Source organism: Microcebus murinus, chromosome 11, assembly GCF_040939455.1.
Source record: "Microcebus murinus isolate Inina chromosome 11, M.murinus_Inina_mat1.0, whole genome shotgun sequence".
Classification (NCBI taxonomy): domain Eukaryota; kingdom Metazoa; phylum Chordata; class Mammalia; order Primates; family Cheirogaleidae; genus Microcebus; species Microcebus murinus.
In genome coordinates, this window is record NC_134114.1 from 98510664 (window position 1) to 98527331 (window position 16668).

The window sequence follows — 16668 nt, forward strand, 5'->3', positions numbered from 1 at the left end:
ACATGACATCATCAGTTTCATAACACACTAAAGTTAAACGATGAGGTATTCAGTGTGGATTTGCCATATCATTCTAAAGTGCATTGGCTATTGCAGGGACAGGTGTGAGCTAAAATTTTATCTCTGCAAGAACAGATAGTTAAATTTTATGAAGAACAGAATCAGCAATGTGAATTATTGAAAGAATATGTCTATAGGAATGCAGCATTTCTGGGTGACATCATATCAAATCAAAATTACTTGAATATTTCTTTGCAAGGCCAAACTAAGTCTGCATATGACATGTGGCAAAACAATCCAAGATCTTCTTCAAAAGAAATTTTGGACGAACATTTTCCCCAGTTAGCAAAGGTCATTGGTGAGCAGGATGATATGTACTAATCATTTGAAGAATACACAGCTATTATAGACCGATTAATTAGAGAATACAATGAAAGGTTCACTGACTTTGCGTACCATGACATCACACTCAGATTAGCCGTTCAGCCTCACCTAGTTGATATCACCAAGGCACCTAAGGAACTACAGATGGAACTGCCTGAGCTCTCAGTAGGTGACATTTTAAAGTCATTGAGGCTAAGACAGATCCAACTGAAATACGCAAAAATGCAGTAGAATACCCACACCTTTGGCAACATTCCTGAAAACTGTGCTTTTCAACCACTTATTGCTGCAAATCTAAATTCTCCTACCTAACCCAAGTGAAGACACCCTTAATGTCACAAATGACTCATGCCCATCAAGAGGATCAACTGAAACCGTGGACCTTCATGTTGCAACCAAATATTCAAGTGCTTTCCAACAAATGTAGACATAACAAAGTCATTAAAAGCTTAATTTTAAAATTAACAAACAGTTTTCAGTTTGGAAATTATTAAGTACATATTAGTTAGCATTTTATAAAATAATGTATATTTTTAAGTGTATCTAATTGAAGTTTCTTGAATGTGGCTGTATTTGATTACAGCTAAATTAATGTGGCCTTACAACATGAAAAGCTTCCCTAACTCTGACTGGACTAATTGCTGATTTATCAGATTTATCACCTTGGTTGTTGTCATATTAAGTAAGATAAATTGTAATAGTCATTGCAAAGATTTATTAAGGTAGTGACAGGCACTTTTCTAAAGGCTTTCTATGATTTAAAACGACCCTAAGAATTACTTACAAGTTTACTTGTTAAAACAACCCTATGAGTTATGTACAATTTGCAGATGAGAAAACTGAGGCACAAAGAAGTCAACTAATTTGCTCAAGATTACCCAACTCGTATAGGGACAGCATCAAGATTCAAACCCACACAGTCCCTCACTCTCTAACACCATGCTTCTTTAGGCTGCTAACTGCATTAAGGCTTAACAGTTACAAATCTATTGACAGACACCTCCCCCTGCCCCTATCTCTCTCTCTTTCTCTCTCTGTGTTCTCTCTCTCAGTGACCGTTGTGTGCTCACATGCGCACACACACAAACACACAACACAATTCAGATGTAGATAAATAGTCAGGTGTTAGTTAAAAACTCTGAAGAATATGAAGCAGGGTAAGCAACGTGAGGGTGTAACAGGGAGAAAAAGCCTGCTATTGCATCTAGGATGGTCAGAAGTCCTGACTTATCATGTGACATCTGAATAGACACATAAGGCACACAAACAAACCCTGAAACCTGGTGGAAGAACATTCTGGCCAGAGAGCTCAGTGCAGCGAACTTCAGATGAGCACACGTCTGACCCACAGGAGTGAGAAGTGGGCAGTGTGGCTCAGGTGGAGGGGTGGGAGGCAGAGCAAGGGAGACAGAGTCACAGCAGGAGAGAGACCATGGGGGAGCCCAGGCTTTGGCATGGACCCCAGCTTTCACTCTGAGTGAACTGAGAAGCCGAGGTTTTACAGACAGGTTCCTAGACAAACAATGACATGCTTGGACTTATGTTTTAAAGAGATCACGTGGGGGCTACAGTTTGATGGTTCCATGTAGGGCAGACTGGTTTCCCTCATCTTGGGAGCAGGTCTGCCCTCTGCTCTCAACCTACATGGACATGACAAGGGTAGTGACCTCCCTACTGCCAAATCCAACCATTTACTCTCGTTCCTCATCTAAGACTATGGAGCAATGTTTGGCACAGTTCACTCCTCACTCCTCAAGAAACTTTGTGTTTTGGGATACCCAGGCACAACTGCCTTCTTCTCTTTTCACTTTTCTGGTAAGGTAGATGGTAGAGTAGCAAATATGAGGGAAAAAGGCAAGAAAGAGGCTAGAGTAAGAATCAGGAAGAGAAATGATGGCGACTTAGATTCAGGGTTGGTGGTTGTGGTAAGAAGGGATTGAAGTTTGGGTAAAATTCAAGTACAAGCAATAGGTTTGCTGCTGAATCCCATGTGCAGTTTTCGAAAAAGGCATCAAGGGTGACGCTAAAGTTTTAGCGGATGGCAACCAGAAGAACCATTTGCCGTTCGCCGAGATGGAAATGTTTCTAGGAGACACAGGTTCAAGCCAGGAGATATGAATTTGGTTTTAGATATGTTCAGTTTGCAATGTCAATCAGACACGCAAGTGGAGACACCGTGCAGACAGTCAGAAATACAAACCTAGAGCTAGCGGAGGGACTGCCGCCGGGGCAGCAGCTGTGGGAGACAACAGAGAGGCCACCAAGCACAAGCACAGGCAGAGGAGCCCGAGGCCCCAGGACTAACTGGAGGAAACTGCAGACTGAAGAGCAGGAGAACAGGGAACACTTAGCAAAGAAAGCTGAAAACACAGGCCAGAAAAGTAAAAGTAGGAGAAGACAGTTGTGCCTGGGAAGTCAATAACTGTGTAGTACAGGAAACATTCATCAAATTTATTGTTCTATTACATTTAGTCTTATCAACCAGAGTACGATGGTCTTTCTAAGCAGTTTGCATAATAGTTTGAGATTCATTTATATTTAGGAAGTTTGAATAACAGACTCTAACTCCTTAAATAATCTTAGTATCCAACTAATTGACACATAATATGAATTAATTCTAAATTAGTAACTACATCATGCAACTTTTATTCAGTTAAAAATGTAAGAGACCTGAGCCCTATGAAAGACAAGGCTGCATGCTAACCACCACTTAAAGCCACCAACAGTCCAATTAAACACACACAGTCATAATTTTTCCTATGTATATTTTACTATTTATTAATCCTTTTTCAACTAGAATTCTCTTTTTAATAAAAAGTAGATAAAACAATGTCTAAATTTTAAAAATATTAGGTACATTGCATTTGGAGCAGCTCTATGCTGGGCTATTCAAATCTGATCATAATGAATGAAAACACACACACGCTAGCTGAGAAAAATGTGGTGGTGTTTAGTTGCTGGCAATTGGAAGAATGACATAATGACTTGGGAGTAAAAAGTCTTTTTTCTTCTTTTATTAATAAATATAAAGACAAAATTCCAAAATAATAGAAGTCTATATGATGAAATAAAAACTAAGATATCTTTGATGCTCAAGTGGCATACAGATTTGGTTTTCTGAGACATTAATTGACTAATGCTGAATTCATTTCCTTTGTATAATAAAATGATTCCATCTAAATTGGAAATTGTGGCTTAGCAAAAATATTTCTGCCATACTGTATCCAACCCACCCCCAACCTAGAACTCTATAAGAAAAAAATCAATGCACTAGGCAGACAGCAGTCTGTTTACTGATGCAGAGAGCTGGGCAAGGCTCACAGCTCACCAGCTGCGCCTCACTGGGAGACAAAGAGCTGGTGTTTCCAAAGAGAAGGTTTTCATTGATAATTTGAACTTGATCATTTCTCTTCATCTAATAAACAAGTGCCCTCGTGTCCAGCTAATTGTGGTTAACATCAGACATAATACTGAAAATACTATCGTCTTTGGCAAATACAAAATTGAAAATTCATTTTGGCTAGATAACAAACAAAACCTGCCAATTTATTTGGCACCATGTAAAAATGAAATATCTTCTTATTTGGAATATATGTTTAGTTCACTGTAAAGGTGGAGATTAGCTAATGATGTGGGCTGTGTACACCCAGCGAATGGAGCCACAAACACTAGAAGCAGGGAAAAATCAATGGGACATATTTTCCCATTCGCATGCTGAATTTTTCCTTACAGATCAGACTATCTCCTTTGATATACCTCCTGTGTCATTATTAAGAACTGACCTTAAATGTTTTGAGACCTATGACAAGATGTTAGTTTAGAAGTTTTGAAATCTTTCTCCCTAGAAATTTCCCAAGGCAAGAAAACAGTTCTTTTCTCTTCCTTGGAGCCCATCAATGTATGACTGATGGGAGAAAAGAAAAAACAATAAATTCCCTCTATGTGTTTAAAAACCTTCAAATTCTGGTCTTGCTAACTGAATCCAAATTTCATCATATTTTTGTTTATGATAGAAGGTTGTTTGTAAAAAGTATGCAGTAGAGATTTGATGGTATTGATGCCTATGGCATTTTTAGGGTAAAGAATATACATATGTGTGTGGTATGGAAATGCTTATACCTTCCAGCATAATTTGTACACTGATATGAAAGAAAGATTTTTAGAATCTAACAAAATTTAAGCAGCTGCTTAGTTTATACTATTATGTTCACTTCTATCTTGATATCGAGAGAAATCAGTTTAATGTAACTCCTGATTATTGGCCTCTTGTACTCATGTTCTGTTTTCACCCACAGCAGGGCCTAAGGCGTGTGCTCATCTTTGCAGTGGAGCTGAAACGCCAGCACCACGCGTGGATCTTACCGACGCAGATCAATCCTGTGGGGCTGAGCTTGCTGCCAGGCGAACACTCGCAGCTGAAAGACCCAAGGTTGTTCCTGCAGGCCCCGTTGACACAGGGGTTGCTTTCACATTCATTTACATCTACAATCCAGAAGGAAAAGATTCTGTTAGAACTGCCATATGTTTCTGGAAAATATTATTCTTACAAGGTATGCTATGCCAGAATGTCTGGTAAAGTTGGCTCTTGTAATTTTAATATGGATGTATGAGGCATAAAGTGAATGGGGAATAGAGACAGGCACTTTATGGCTCACACACACCCACAGGACTGGGGGCTCGGTAGGACACAGGGATCAGCCTATTGGGAAAGGGTTCAGAATGTGCTGCTTCAATACATTATTACAACTTTACATCAATGGGATTAGTTTTCCCCCTTAATAAGATGTAATTCCAGGTGCAACATGCTGTGCACAAAGGTTGATTGTTTTGTCATTTATGGTCCTGTGAGGCTTTGATGAATTAAAAAAAAAAAAGTCTACCTTAGAAGCAAAATGTCACAGTGCTGGCTTTAATTCCAAACTCTTGGTTACAAATGAGGAAAATGAGGACTGAAACTTTCATACTGGGTACAGAATTCTCCTCGAGTCCCTATCCACCTTCCTCTCTCTTTAGCTATTCACATTTATATGTCTGGTCTGCTTAGTTTTTCCAAACACAATCAATTTTAGTAAAACAAAAATTGGGAAAATGTGATGAAGTATAAGTAATTGTTTTAAAGAGGCCTCTACAATTGTTAATTTGAGTCCTAAATCAAATCATGTGCCAGAATCTAAATAATTCCTGTTGATGGTCAGAAGTAAACATAACTGCAGTGTGCCTACCACTCTCAGGTGGCGACCAGAGAAAATGTAGACCCTTAAAGTTAAATAGTTTGACACATGAGTTAATGAAAAATAAATGCAAGCTTCAGGTAAAGTACTAGAAACAATATCAAAGACACCTTCAGTGTAAATTTAATCACTCAGTTTAAAGAACTGGCACACAGATTACTTTCTCTACTTGGTTAATTTTCTGAAACAGGTCAACATACCTCAAGACATTTCATGTTGAACACTAGGGTTTCTGAGTTCACAAGAATACCTTTCTTCCTCACTAAACATTTGTGTTTATTATCAAACACTTTACTATATTGAGGAAAACATGCAAACAAATAACTAGAAGACTGTAATGCTTACTCTTGAATGTCTCGTGTCAAATATAAACTAAATTAATCCTGAAAGATCAGGGCTCACAGCTGATTTTCAAGTCAGTGGACTTGAAATGTCAATTTAAAAATCAACGTGGAAAACAAGTGTACTTCTTCTTTGCTACTTTGACATTATTGAAGAAGTACCCAGGTGCTAATTTAATTCTTGAAATAGAAATTATTTGAGGACATATGAATGCATTTTGCTTGCAGGTTGTTGTAGTGAGAAAACCTCTTAGAAGAAAATATAGCAACAGGCTTTGTAAATATGCACGGGTTTCTAATGAAAACATCAATCCCACAGTATGGAAATTCTCTCATAAAAACAAAATGTAAAAAAGGAACTAGATAACCAGAAAAGCAAATAACTAATCTGAGGACAGACCATCTATAATTCTCCAACTCTCCTATTCATTTCATTTGTAAGAAGCCTAAAGAAAAGAAAATGTCACTATCTTGTATTTTTTTAAAAATCCCTATTTTAAATTAAGCAATTATGAACTCAAAAACTATAAACACATGAAATGACAACTACAAATATCAACCATTTAGTTTTCCTTTAAATAAAATGTTTTTATGTTATAAATGTCATGGAACCAGAATTTGAAACAGTTCACTGTACATTCCTGGAAATAAACTTCAAAGCACATCTGCTTTACATTTAACTACTTATGTCACTGGAAACACAATCTAAACCACAGTGCTTGCTGTAAAAATTTTAACTTTCACAGACTCTCAGAACTCAAAAAAAGTAAAATAAAGCTTTTGTAACTTCAGTTTGGAATACAGAGAAAACTTACTCTCTTTACTATCACTGCTATTTGTTATATATTTAAAATTGCCTGTTGAAAACATAAATGTCAAACAAAATTAGCAAATATAACAAATATATACAGAGAAAGCTAAAATCTACAATGAATCTGCTAATAATTCCCTGTCTAGTCTTTGGAAATTAGCTAACAAAGAATAGAATAAAGAAAACTGCCTCAGACAGACAAATTTACTGTTTGAATGCAATGGTGGAAATAAGGAAGTGACCCAAAGGAAAAAGAGATTAGTGCCTTCAGGTCTATTTTTTGCAAAGCACTTAATAAAATGTAAATGACATAACAGTGTAGAAAGAAGTATAGAAATGATGGCTATTTGGTTAGGTTTCCCATGATAAATCATTTTTATTTCCTTGAATGTTACAAGGCTGGAGCCAAAATAGTTGTCTATCAAAAAGACTATTTTATCTTTTTTATTTATGTAACATAAATTTCTTTTCTATATATGACAGATATAAAATAATTTTCACATTAAGAAAAAGCTCAGATTTATCAAGCACATGTACCATTTGAACACAGTAGGTGAAGATCTCTGTAACACTCACTGCCGCCTGATATCAATGTGCCTCAATACTGATGCGATCACCAAACCGTATGCAGGTACACACCACTGGCTCCTCCTTGTCTTAATTGTTCCTGTAAGCAGGTGGGCCTCTGACTTTTATTTGTTTGGTATTTCAGCTCTCAGTACCTTTCTAGTCCATCTTACTTGTTAAAATGGAGAAAATATGCTATAAATAATCATTGACAATTGAGTATATACAGCAAATATAATCAGGCACCATCCATTTAGTTCCACTTTGTGGGTCTCTCTCACAAGACAAACAAAGGGTGCTGTTTTGTGGACAGGAAGGCAAGCCCTAATAATCACCAGCTTCCTAGTTAAATAGCGATGATATCCTAAGCTGCTTTTGCTTTCAAAGTTTCCCGAGATTTAATAGAAGTTAACCCTCCAACAGACAATAGAAAAAAATGCATAAAGGGCAGTGAGAAGAAAGTGTAGAAGAAATACAAAAACTTTTGAAATCCCTTCTCCCAGCCCTCCAAAAAAGTTATGGAGGGCAGAAGTACGGCTAGAATGCCTTTTCACAAAGTATGTTTTTCAGAACAATGTTGAAGAACAATAGGTGGAAGAAGTGGAAGGAGGATCTAGAAAATAGAGACTCTGTAGTCTTTTGAGAACCCTGAGTTGGTTTAAAAGAGAGCTCTCAAAACCTATAGAAAGATATTCCAAAGATATTTCAAACTTCCTGCTCATGTGCGGAGACAATGAATTTTCAAGTACTTTAATTGGGAACAGGATGAGTGCTTCTCTTTGAGGAGTCCTGCAAAGATGTTGGACAGTGGGTCAAACAGTTACCAGAACTAAATTTAGAAAAAGGTGACCTCATGTTGAGGTGCTCTTTTTCCTTTCTTTTCTTTTCTTCTTTAGGCTAATTACTGTTTTTCAGTGGTCCTTTCAATTCAACCCAAACTTAGCACTGCACGTTGTAATTGCATTTCATTGACTTCAGCAGTCATTTGTGTTTTGGCATCTTGTTCAATAGTCCTAACTTGTTTCTGTTCACAAGAATGCTTTGAAGTTAATAGTAAGATGAAGAGAGAATGTCAACATCTTTTTGTATAATAATACTATTGCAGTTTTCTTGGCTGTGGAATCACTGAGAAACAAATACTTCAACAGATAAAGAAAAGGCTATTCCATCTTTAGTAATTAAAAATAAAATATTTTTTATTTCCTATTTGGAAGTGGTAATCGGATTTGAGACTATTAGGGACCCATCTGGAGGTCCACACAGTGAGACTTCCAACAGGAACAACGACTAGCAGTTACACAACAGATTGTTCTAAAATATACAGTCCTTTGATCATGACACAAAAACAGCTGAATGCACTCATTGCTTATTCATTATCTCACTGAAACAAGGACTTCCCTGGCATTTAACTCATTCATGTAAATTCCACTGCAGAAAAATGTGGCTAAAAGAAAAGGAAGAAGTTTAAGAAGTTTTTAAACACTGGCTTATGATCTATAAACCCACATGACAACTTTTAAATCATCAAATGGAAAGGAAAATTTTCTTAGCTTATAAATTTAACTAAAATGACCATTTTTAGTTAGTGCCCAAATATTTTCTGGGCTAACCTCTTGGGTATATCAATCATTTCATAAATAAACTGCCTAATACTTAACTTTGTCACTATAATTCCGATTATAGGTTCCCAGGTTAATGTGTCAGAGTGATTTTAAACAGGAGAAGACAAAGTAAACAAAAATCTGACATTCTATTTCAGCAAGAAAATACGGCTCCTTCCATTTTTTTTCCACTTCAAAATGTTTGTTCCAAATGTTTGTTGATATTTTATCTGAGTGGGACAAAACCGACGGTGTTTGTAAACTGCGTTAAGTACATGCTATTTCTAAAGCCGGCAGATCAGGGGAAAGAGATAAAATAAAGAAAATACTCAAACAAAACTCTTTTTACTACATTGCTTCTCGTCTGTCATTGGCGCTTACACACCTCTGGGAACTGACTATTCACAACGAAGGCAAGGACAACAGCACTCACCTTCACAGGTCTCTGTCTCGGTCCTGAAGACATACCCAGGTGGGCATGTGCAGCTGTAACTTCCCGGTGTGTTTCGGCACAATCCGTTGTCACAAAGCAGTCTGTTCACCAAGCACTCATCAATGTCTGAGAGCAGCCATTGGGAGATAGGAGATACACGTACTTAAATATGTGTCACAGTCACTCGCGATGTGTTATTTTTGTTATTTGTTTTCCCACCTTTCTCTCTGAATTCATCTTCTTCATTCATTTATTTATTTTTGTTGATACATAATATTTTACATATTTACGGGGCACATGATATTTTGTTACATGCATATAATGCGTGCAGTGATCAAAGCAGAGCATTTGAAGTGATTGTCACTTTGAGCATTTATCATTTCTATGTTATTGAGAACAATTCAAAACTTGGTCTCTTTGTACTCCACCACATTTCTTCATCCTCAGCAAAATATATTTAGTTTTATTCAAAAGGAACATTCTTATGCTCGGGGCTACTTGTAAGATGTTTTGAAGTCCCTGGAAAGCATGTGCTACTTTGGAAAGGGCACAGTACTACTCTGTTCTCTTTCATTTGTTTTTTGTCCTGCAATGGCATTATATTAGATATATTTTTTCTTTGTAAAATATATCAAAAGGTTGAACTCATTTGTTTATGTATCAAAAAGTAACACATGGTATTTATTTACTTTTTTCCTGATTAAAATTCCAAAAAGAATGCATTAAACAGAAGTTATACAGAAAAATATTCACTAAATTTTTCTACTACATTTTTACCTCAGAAATTAGTTATTTCTGAGGTGACCTGTGCAAAATTAATGATGTAGTTTGTATATTCCTTTAGCAGTCCAGAATAGCCTAGAGTATATCATCTAAACATACAGTTTAAGAAGTTCACATTGAGTCTTATCTTCATATCTGTAATCTCATTCTTGTACAGTTAATGACAGAAATAACAATTCTAGTTTGGAGGGAAGAGTTCCTTTATTTAAAGTTATATATGTTTTAGTGTTGCACATAACAACTGTCCCTTATTAAACAATATATTGACACTATGAAGATTTGGGAAATAGATATCAGAAAAACATCTATAATTCCATCACCACTGATAATATTATTTTTTATGTTTTATCTGATCTTTTTCCCTTTAGATGTTAGGTTTTTCCTCCAATTCCAAATCATGTTATTTTAAAAATTAACATTATCCTTTAAGGATTGCTGTAATTTTTTTCCTATGATTGTACAACATGTGTACAAATTGTCACTGCATCACTGTTTTCTTACCCGTTTTTCCATGCTACGGATTGAATTGTGTTCCTCAAAAAGCACATGTTGAGGTCCCAACCCTCAGTGTCTCAGCATGTGACCTTATTCAGAAATAAGGTTTTTACAGAAGTAATCAAGCTATAATGAGGTCATCATGGTAGGTTGTAATCCTGTATGACTGGTGTTCATGTAGAAAGTGGAAATTTGGATGTAGAGACAGACACACATGGAGATGCTGAGAAGACACCCAGGAGAGGAAGCCATGGGGCTGCAGCAGGGCACCGCAAGCCCAGGCGCGCCGAGGATTTCACCAGAAGAGGAAAGGAAGGATTCTCCCAGGATTCTCCCCTGTGGCCATCGGAGAGCACGTCCTGATGATGCCTTGATTTGGGACTTCTAGCCTCCCAGACTATGAAATAATAGATTTCTATTGTTTTAAGTGACCTAAATTTGGGGTGTTTTGTTATGGCAGCCCTCGCAAATTAAAACACTCTATTACTGAAAATTAGTTTTACTTTTATTTTTAAAATCTAGTTTTAATTTTTCTCAAAATCACCTACGTTAAAGAGTAGGCATGGCCCATGTTCAGTGTGTGGATGCTCGCTGAATCTTCCTGTTTTCAGTAGGGTGCTCATATTTTCAACCGTACTTGGAAGCTAATCTGGAAGTGACTTTGCTCCTGGTGAATAAAAACTAACTTGGTTTACATACTTTTAGAAATGCTCAATAATTTTTGGTTGGTGCACTTTCCTGCAGGTATAAAAATCTATTTTGTTATGAGTACACAATAGTAATCTAGCTTTCTATATCCATCTGTATGTATCTCCAACTTAAGATCAAATGAATATGTTCAAGAATAAAAGCCATTACCAGAAAAACAGAAAAATATATTTCTTTCATAATCACAACATTTGATTGCAAAAGTCATCAGTAATTAGTTGTGAAAATTATCTATCATGAATGTGTGCTAGTATTGAATCTATCATGCATAATGATAGATTTAATGACATTCATTTTATAAAAATAGATTCAAGAGCTCTATGGGAAAATCTAGATTCTTCTCAAATTCTTGACTATATGAACTAATAGAAAACAATGAAACATTGTTAAGCCTTCTCATCCTCCTCCTCCCTTCCCTTTGTTAAACTAAATTGCATAGTTGAGTTTTTTCCAAGCATTCTCTTATAAATTAAAGAAGGAAATATCTTTGTCTCAGTTATGTTTATATATGTTGTAGTAACTGGTTGTTTCTTTATAAAGTCAAACTTCTTACAACCTGTAATGCTTTATTTTCTTGACTTACTATTATCTATACTGCCCTGTTAAATTTGAAGTCAATTTCTTAGTCAAAAGTTAGAAGATCAAGATATATGCAGCAGGCCAGGGGCACGGGACTCATAGTGCTGCACACCACACTGGCTGCTTCTGTTGAGTTTCTACCTCACTTTTGGCGAAAAGTCATCTACCTCGTGTTAGCATCTGACAGGTATCGAAACGTGTAGTATTAATCCAGTGGGGAGTGGGTGGGAGCAGGAAGCTACCTCTAGAAGAAATGTTATCATAAATCTAGAACTGATTTCTCCCATGAGGAATGTCTGATGGACCTCAAAAGAGAAACATCAGGCAAATGTAGTCATAAATTCTAGTCGTTCTTACCAATCTGGCTTTCCCCCCTAAAAAAAAACGAATTATGCATGCCATTGTTGTTCAGTATTAGGAAACTACTGGTTAATCTCACCTATTGGAGGATTTACTGACAAATAAAGACCTTTAGGTCTCTTTTTTTTTCTCTTCAAGAGAAAAATATTTTATCTGTATTTTGAATGTCTGCGAATAATATCCTTTTAAGAGCCATCCCAAGGGTCAAGTTGTTGGAAACCTCAAATTTTTGAAGGGAATGAGAATCCTTTTGACTTCATGATTGTATTTATAGCCTTTTGGACTCAGCAGGATTTTCCCCACCATGATGTTGGAACAATCACTGTTTTTACTGAGCAGTGACTTGGTGGAGTATGTGTTGCTCTTTTGTTTTGTGTTTTAATTTTCTTTTCTACCAAAGGTAACATGTTGACGGGTTTTTTTTTTTCCTTGTTCGTTAAATACTTGATAAAGTTGAGAAGCACATTACCAAGATATACTGTACTAATCTCCCACCCCTCTACCCTAGTTAATTTTTGGTTTGGTTGGAAGAGAGGAGGGTCCTAAGACCACTGTTAGTTTATTGTGATTTGGGTTTAAAAATGTCATGGTGAAGAAATACCTCAGTGATGTCTATTTTTAAAACTAATCTTACGGGTGAACATAGCCAGCCTGGTGGGATGTTTTCCATCATCATTTAACCAATAATGGTTCTAAAAGTTTTGTGTATCCACATGGTCTTAGACCTCCTTTTAATGATTGTATTAACTTACAAGCTCAGGTAGTGTTTTTCTTAAGGCTCTATCTCAGAGCACACTGACTGAGTGTTGACGTGTGTAGCAAAGTGTTTACTTTCTTTAAATAACCAGCTCTGTAATAGTCGTTTACGTTTCTAGCAGTCTGTGTAGTTGTCTTTCTTCAGAGAAAAATTTTTCACGTTTCCGGGGTTTTCTTGTTTTTAAGGTGGTAAGATTTCTCTATTTCTTTTCTCCTAAAATCAATGCAGGTGAGGGTGGGTGGGGAAGGGATGTTGGTTTTAACTAGCATGTTAGGTATATTTGGGTGGGTGGGAGCGTTGTTAGTATTTTTTTATGAATCTTGCTTGATACTGTCCATTAGCTCTCATGCCTGGTCAGCAAAATGATTTAATTTTTAACTGTAGAATATTGACTCCGTTGAGTCTTTTTTTTTTTTTTTTTTTTAAGAAAAGTAAATGCAGAATTGGGGGAGTTAATGTGAGCATGTTGCCTTATGTTAAAATGACTAAGTTAAACCTCTTAGTTTTATTTGTCCAAGGTAGAAATGATATAAGGAATGTGCACTACCAGAATAACTCTCCTGGCTGCAGGAACCATGCTGCAGCCCATTTGGGGTGCTATGACTGCCTCTTGCCACTTTCTAAATTGGCATTGCCATGGTAGTGTGAATCCCATCAATTCAGTGGATGGGTGGGGAAATGAAGATTTTCCCCCAAACCTTTAGGCAAAAGTGGGTTTTTGTTTTTGTTTTCTCTCTTGTCTTTTGGCTCTCACTTTTAAATCTTAAATGTTAATATTGCAGGCCACAGGCGTGACAGGCGATGAGCAGGTGAAGAACCAATGGAAAAGTGTTCAAAAACTCCTGTGTTAGCTAACAGGCTTCTGAATGTATCGCTGTGGTCCACAGAGAAGGCTGGAGAAGGTAGCACGGAGATGCTGTATCAGCTACTACAGCCTTAAAACAAAGTTGGTGTCTCTTTGGACTTTAAAATTGTTTCTATGCAGCTTATTTTATTTTTGTTTAATCAAATAAACAAGAGGGTTTTTTTCCATGGGGGGAAAAAAAAAGATATATGCAGGAAAACAATAGGCTCATAACTGAGTATGTCTTCATTCATTTGGGAAAAGAATATTTTAATACTGAATATAATAGCACCACTAAGAAGTCTGTTACTATGTAACAAAATTTGTTTTATTCTGGTATTTTTTATATTTATGTATACTATGAAGGAAACGAGAAAACTGTGAGATCTCCAGTTTTAGTCATTTATTTGTATTTTTATACCTCTCATTTATGGGATTAAACTACACGAAAGGCTCTTTTATACATATAATAAATAACTTACCGATACAGTTTCTTCCAGAGGCATCTGGTTCATAGCCACTGTTGCAATTACAACGGTAACTACCACGTAAGTTTTCACAAATTCCATTGGCACATATATCAGGATCCAAAGCACACTCATTGATATCTGCATTAAATATGGAAAGTTTAATGATCCCAGGCATTTTATTTTTTGTTGATAAATGCAGGCCTAATAAACCTTATTCAACATATGAAGTGTTTAAGTCTACAAACCTACAATTTGCTTGCCTTTCAGAAAGGAAAAATACATGAAAATTAGGAGTAAAAGAATAAAATTGAAAAAATGCAGGATGCTTCACCTGTATATCAAAAGAAAAATGAATGAAGCTGGCAGAAATTCAAAGAATTAAGCCATGTAATATGCCTGTATTTATGATAAGATTAATAAAGAAGATTTATAGCCTCTTGGCTCAAAATCCAAAGGAAAATTCAACTTGATGGGTATTATAACTATCTAATTAAAAGGCAGAGATTTATTAGGGTGGCCTATATAATTTTATGGTCCCTGAAGGCACAGAATATTTCTATTTTATTATCATTTTTTGCAGTCAACTAAGTAATATGACACTTAATAAGTGTTTCTCATTGCTGATAAGTTGAAATTAATAGAGAGGATACTTTAAACAGGGATGCTTCGGAACATGATGTTTTACAACGAGCCATGAACATGACTATTCTCTGCCACCCATGGGCAGTGGGGTGGACCTGTGAACTGATGTGCCTGCATGAATAACCAAGTAGATTCCAACAGGTGGTAGATTCTGTTGGGGAGGCCACACTGACAAGGAATAAAAAAAGAGTAGGCCCCAAATCAAATTTTGGTCACTATGATCAAATTTTTTATTACATTTATAGTTTATTTTTTTATTTGTACAAATTCATGGGGTACATGTGAAATTTTGTTACTTGTATATAACGCACAGTGATCAGGTCAGGGTATTTAGGAAGTTCGTCACCCGACTACAATACATTTTTATTAAGTATGGTCATCCTACTCTGCTATTAAACACTGAATTTATTCCTTCTGTCTTACCTTATGTTTCTGCCCTTTAACCCACTTCTCTTCATCCTGCCCCTCCCCTACTCACACTTTCCAGTCTCTATTAACTATCTTTCCACTGTCTGCCTCCATGTGATCAAATTTTAGCTCCTACATAAAAGTGAGAACATGCCATATTTGTCTTTTCATGCAAGGTTTATTTTGTATAATGACCTCCAGTTCCAGCTATGTTGCTGCAATTGACATGATTTCATTCTCTTTTATGGCTGAACAGTATTCCATTGTGTATATATATTACAATTTCTTTATTATTTTATCCAATAATGAACACTTAGGTTGATTCTGTATCTTTGCAATTGTGAATAGTGCTGCAATAAACATGCAAGTTCAAGTATTTCTTTGATGTATTGATTTCTTTTGGGTAGGTAGGTATCTAGTAGTGGGATTGTTAGATTGAATGGTAATTCTATTTTTAGTTTTTGAGAAGTCTATGGACTATTTTCCATAGTGGCTGTGCTACTATGCTTGAGTTTTGATGCTATTGTTTTCAAGAATTTAAAAGACCTTAAATACTCTAGGAATATATTTCATTTTATACTTTGGAAAAACATCTCTGTAAAAGTTTACTCTTTACTCTGAGTTTGAATATATTCATTATAAAGATTCAACATTACTTATATCTACAATTTGTCTAAAGCCTTCTCAAATACAAAAGTAGAAGAAAATATACATAAAGTGAACATTAACAGCACATTACAGTTTTATTTAAAATACAGATGAATCTATATAAAATATAAAATAACTTGAAAATTATAAACACATAAATACTTAAATGGTCAAGACTCCATATTGGAATTTTGCTAACCATAATACTAAATTTAAAATAAGAGAATTTTACTGAATCTTACTTATTTAGTTGCACAGAAACATTTTATAACATTATTCTTAGGCATGAATAATCTTAACAAATTATTTTAGGACAGTATATCCTGAACTTCATTCATATCAAATATCTCTTAAAGACAGTTTTTTTCTAACGCTATCTGCAGCATTATTTAAAATTTTCTCTTAAAATTGACTCCCATTTTTTTTTTAACCTAAACACCAGCTCTAGCCTCTTCATTGGCAGTGGTATCCATAAAACTATGGGTGTAGTTTGTTAATGACAATGTTAACAATGCACATTTAACAGACAAAAGTTTATTTAAGATGAAAAATGAACATCTACATACTTAATATCATCTAGCTTATAACCATTGCTTTAGAAGATAA

At 35.7% G+C, this 16668-nt stretch overlaps 1 protein-coding gene across 1 annotated transcript in view; it reads right to left on the reverse strand.

Annotated features, from left to right (window-relative positions):
- FBN2 (fibrillin 2) overlaps positions 1-16668 on the reverse strand; it is a 284415-nt gene that overhangs the window by 92591 nt on the left and 175156 nt on the right. Inside the window, exons 18-20 of the mRNA XM_076008344.1 lie at positions 14377-14502; positions 9369-9494; positions 4747-4866 (exon numbers count right to left, since the gene is read on the reverse strand). Coding sequence (XP_075864459.1) covers positions 4747-4866; positions 9369-9494; positions 14377-14502 — 372 coding nt within the window. The remainder of the gene's footprint in view (positions 1-4746; positions 4867-9368; positions 9495-14376; positions 14503-16668) is intronic.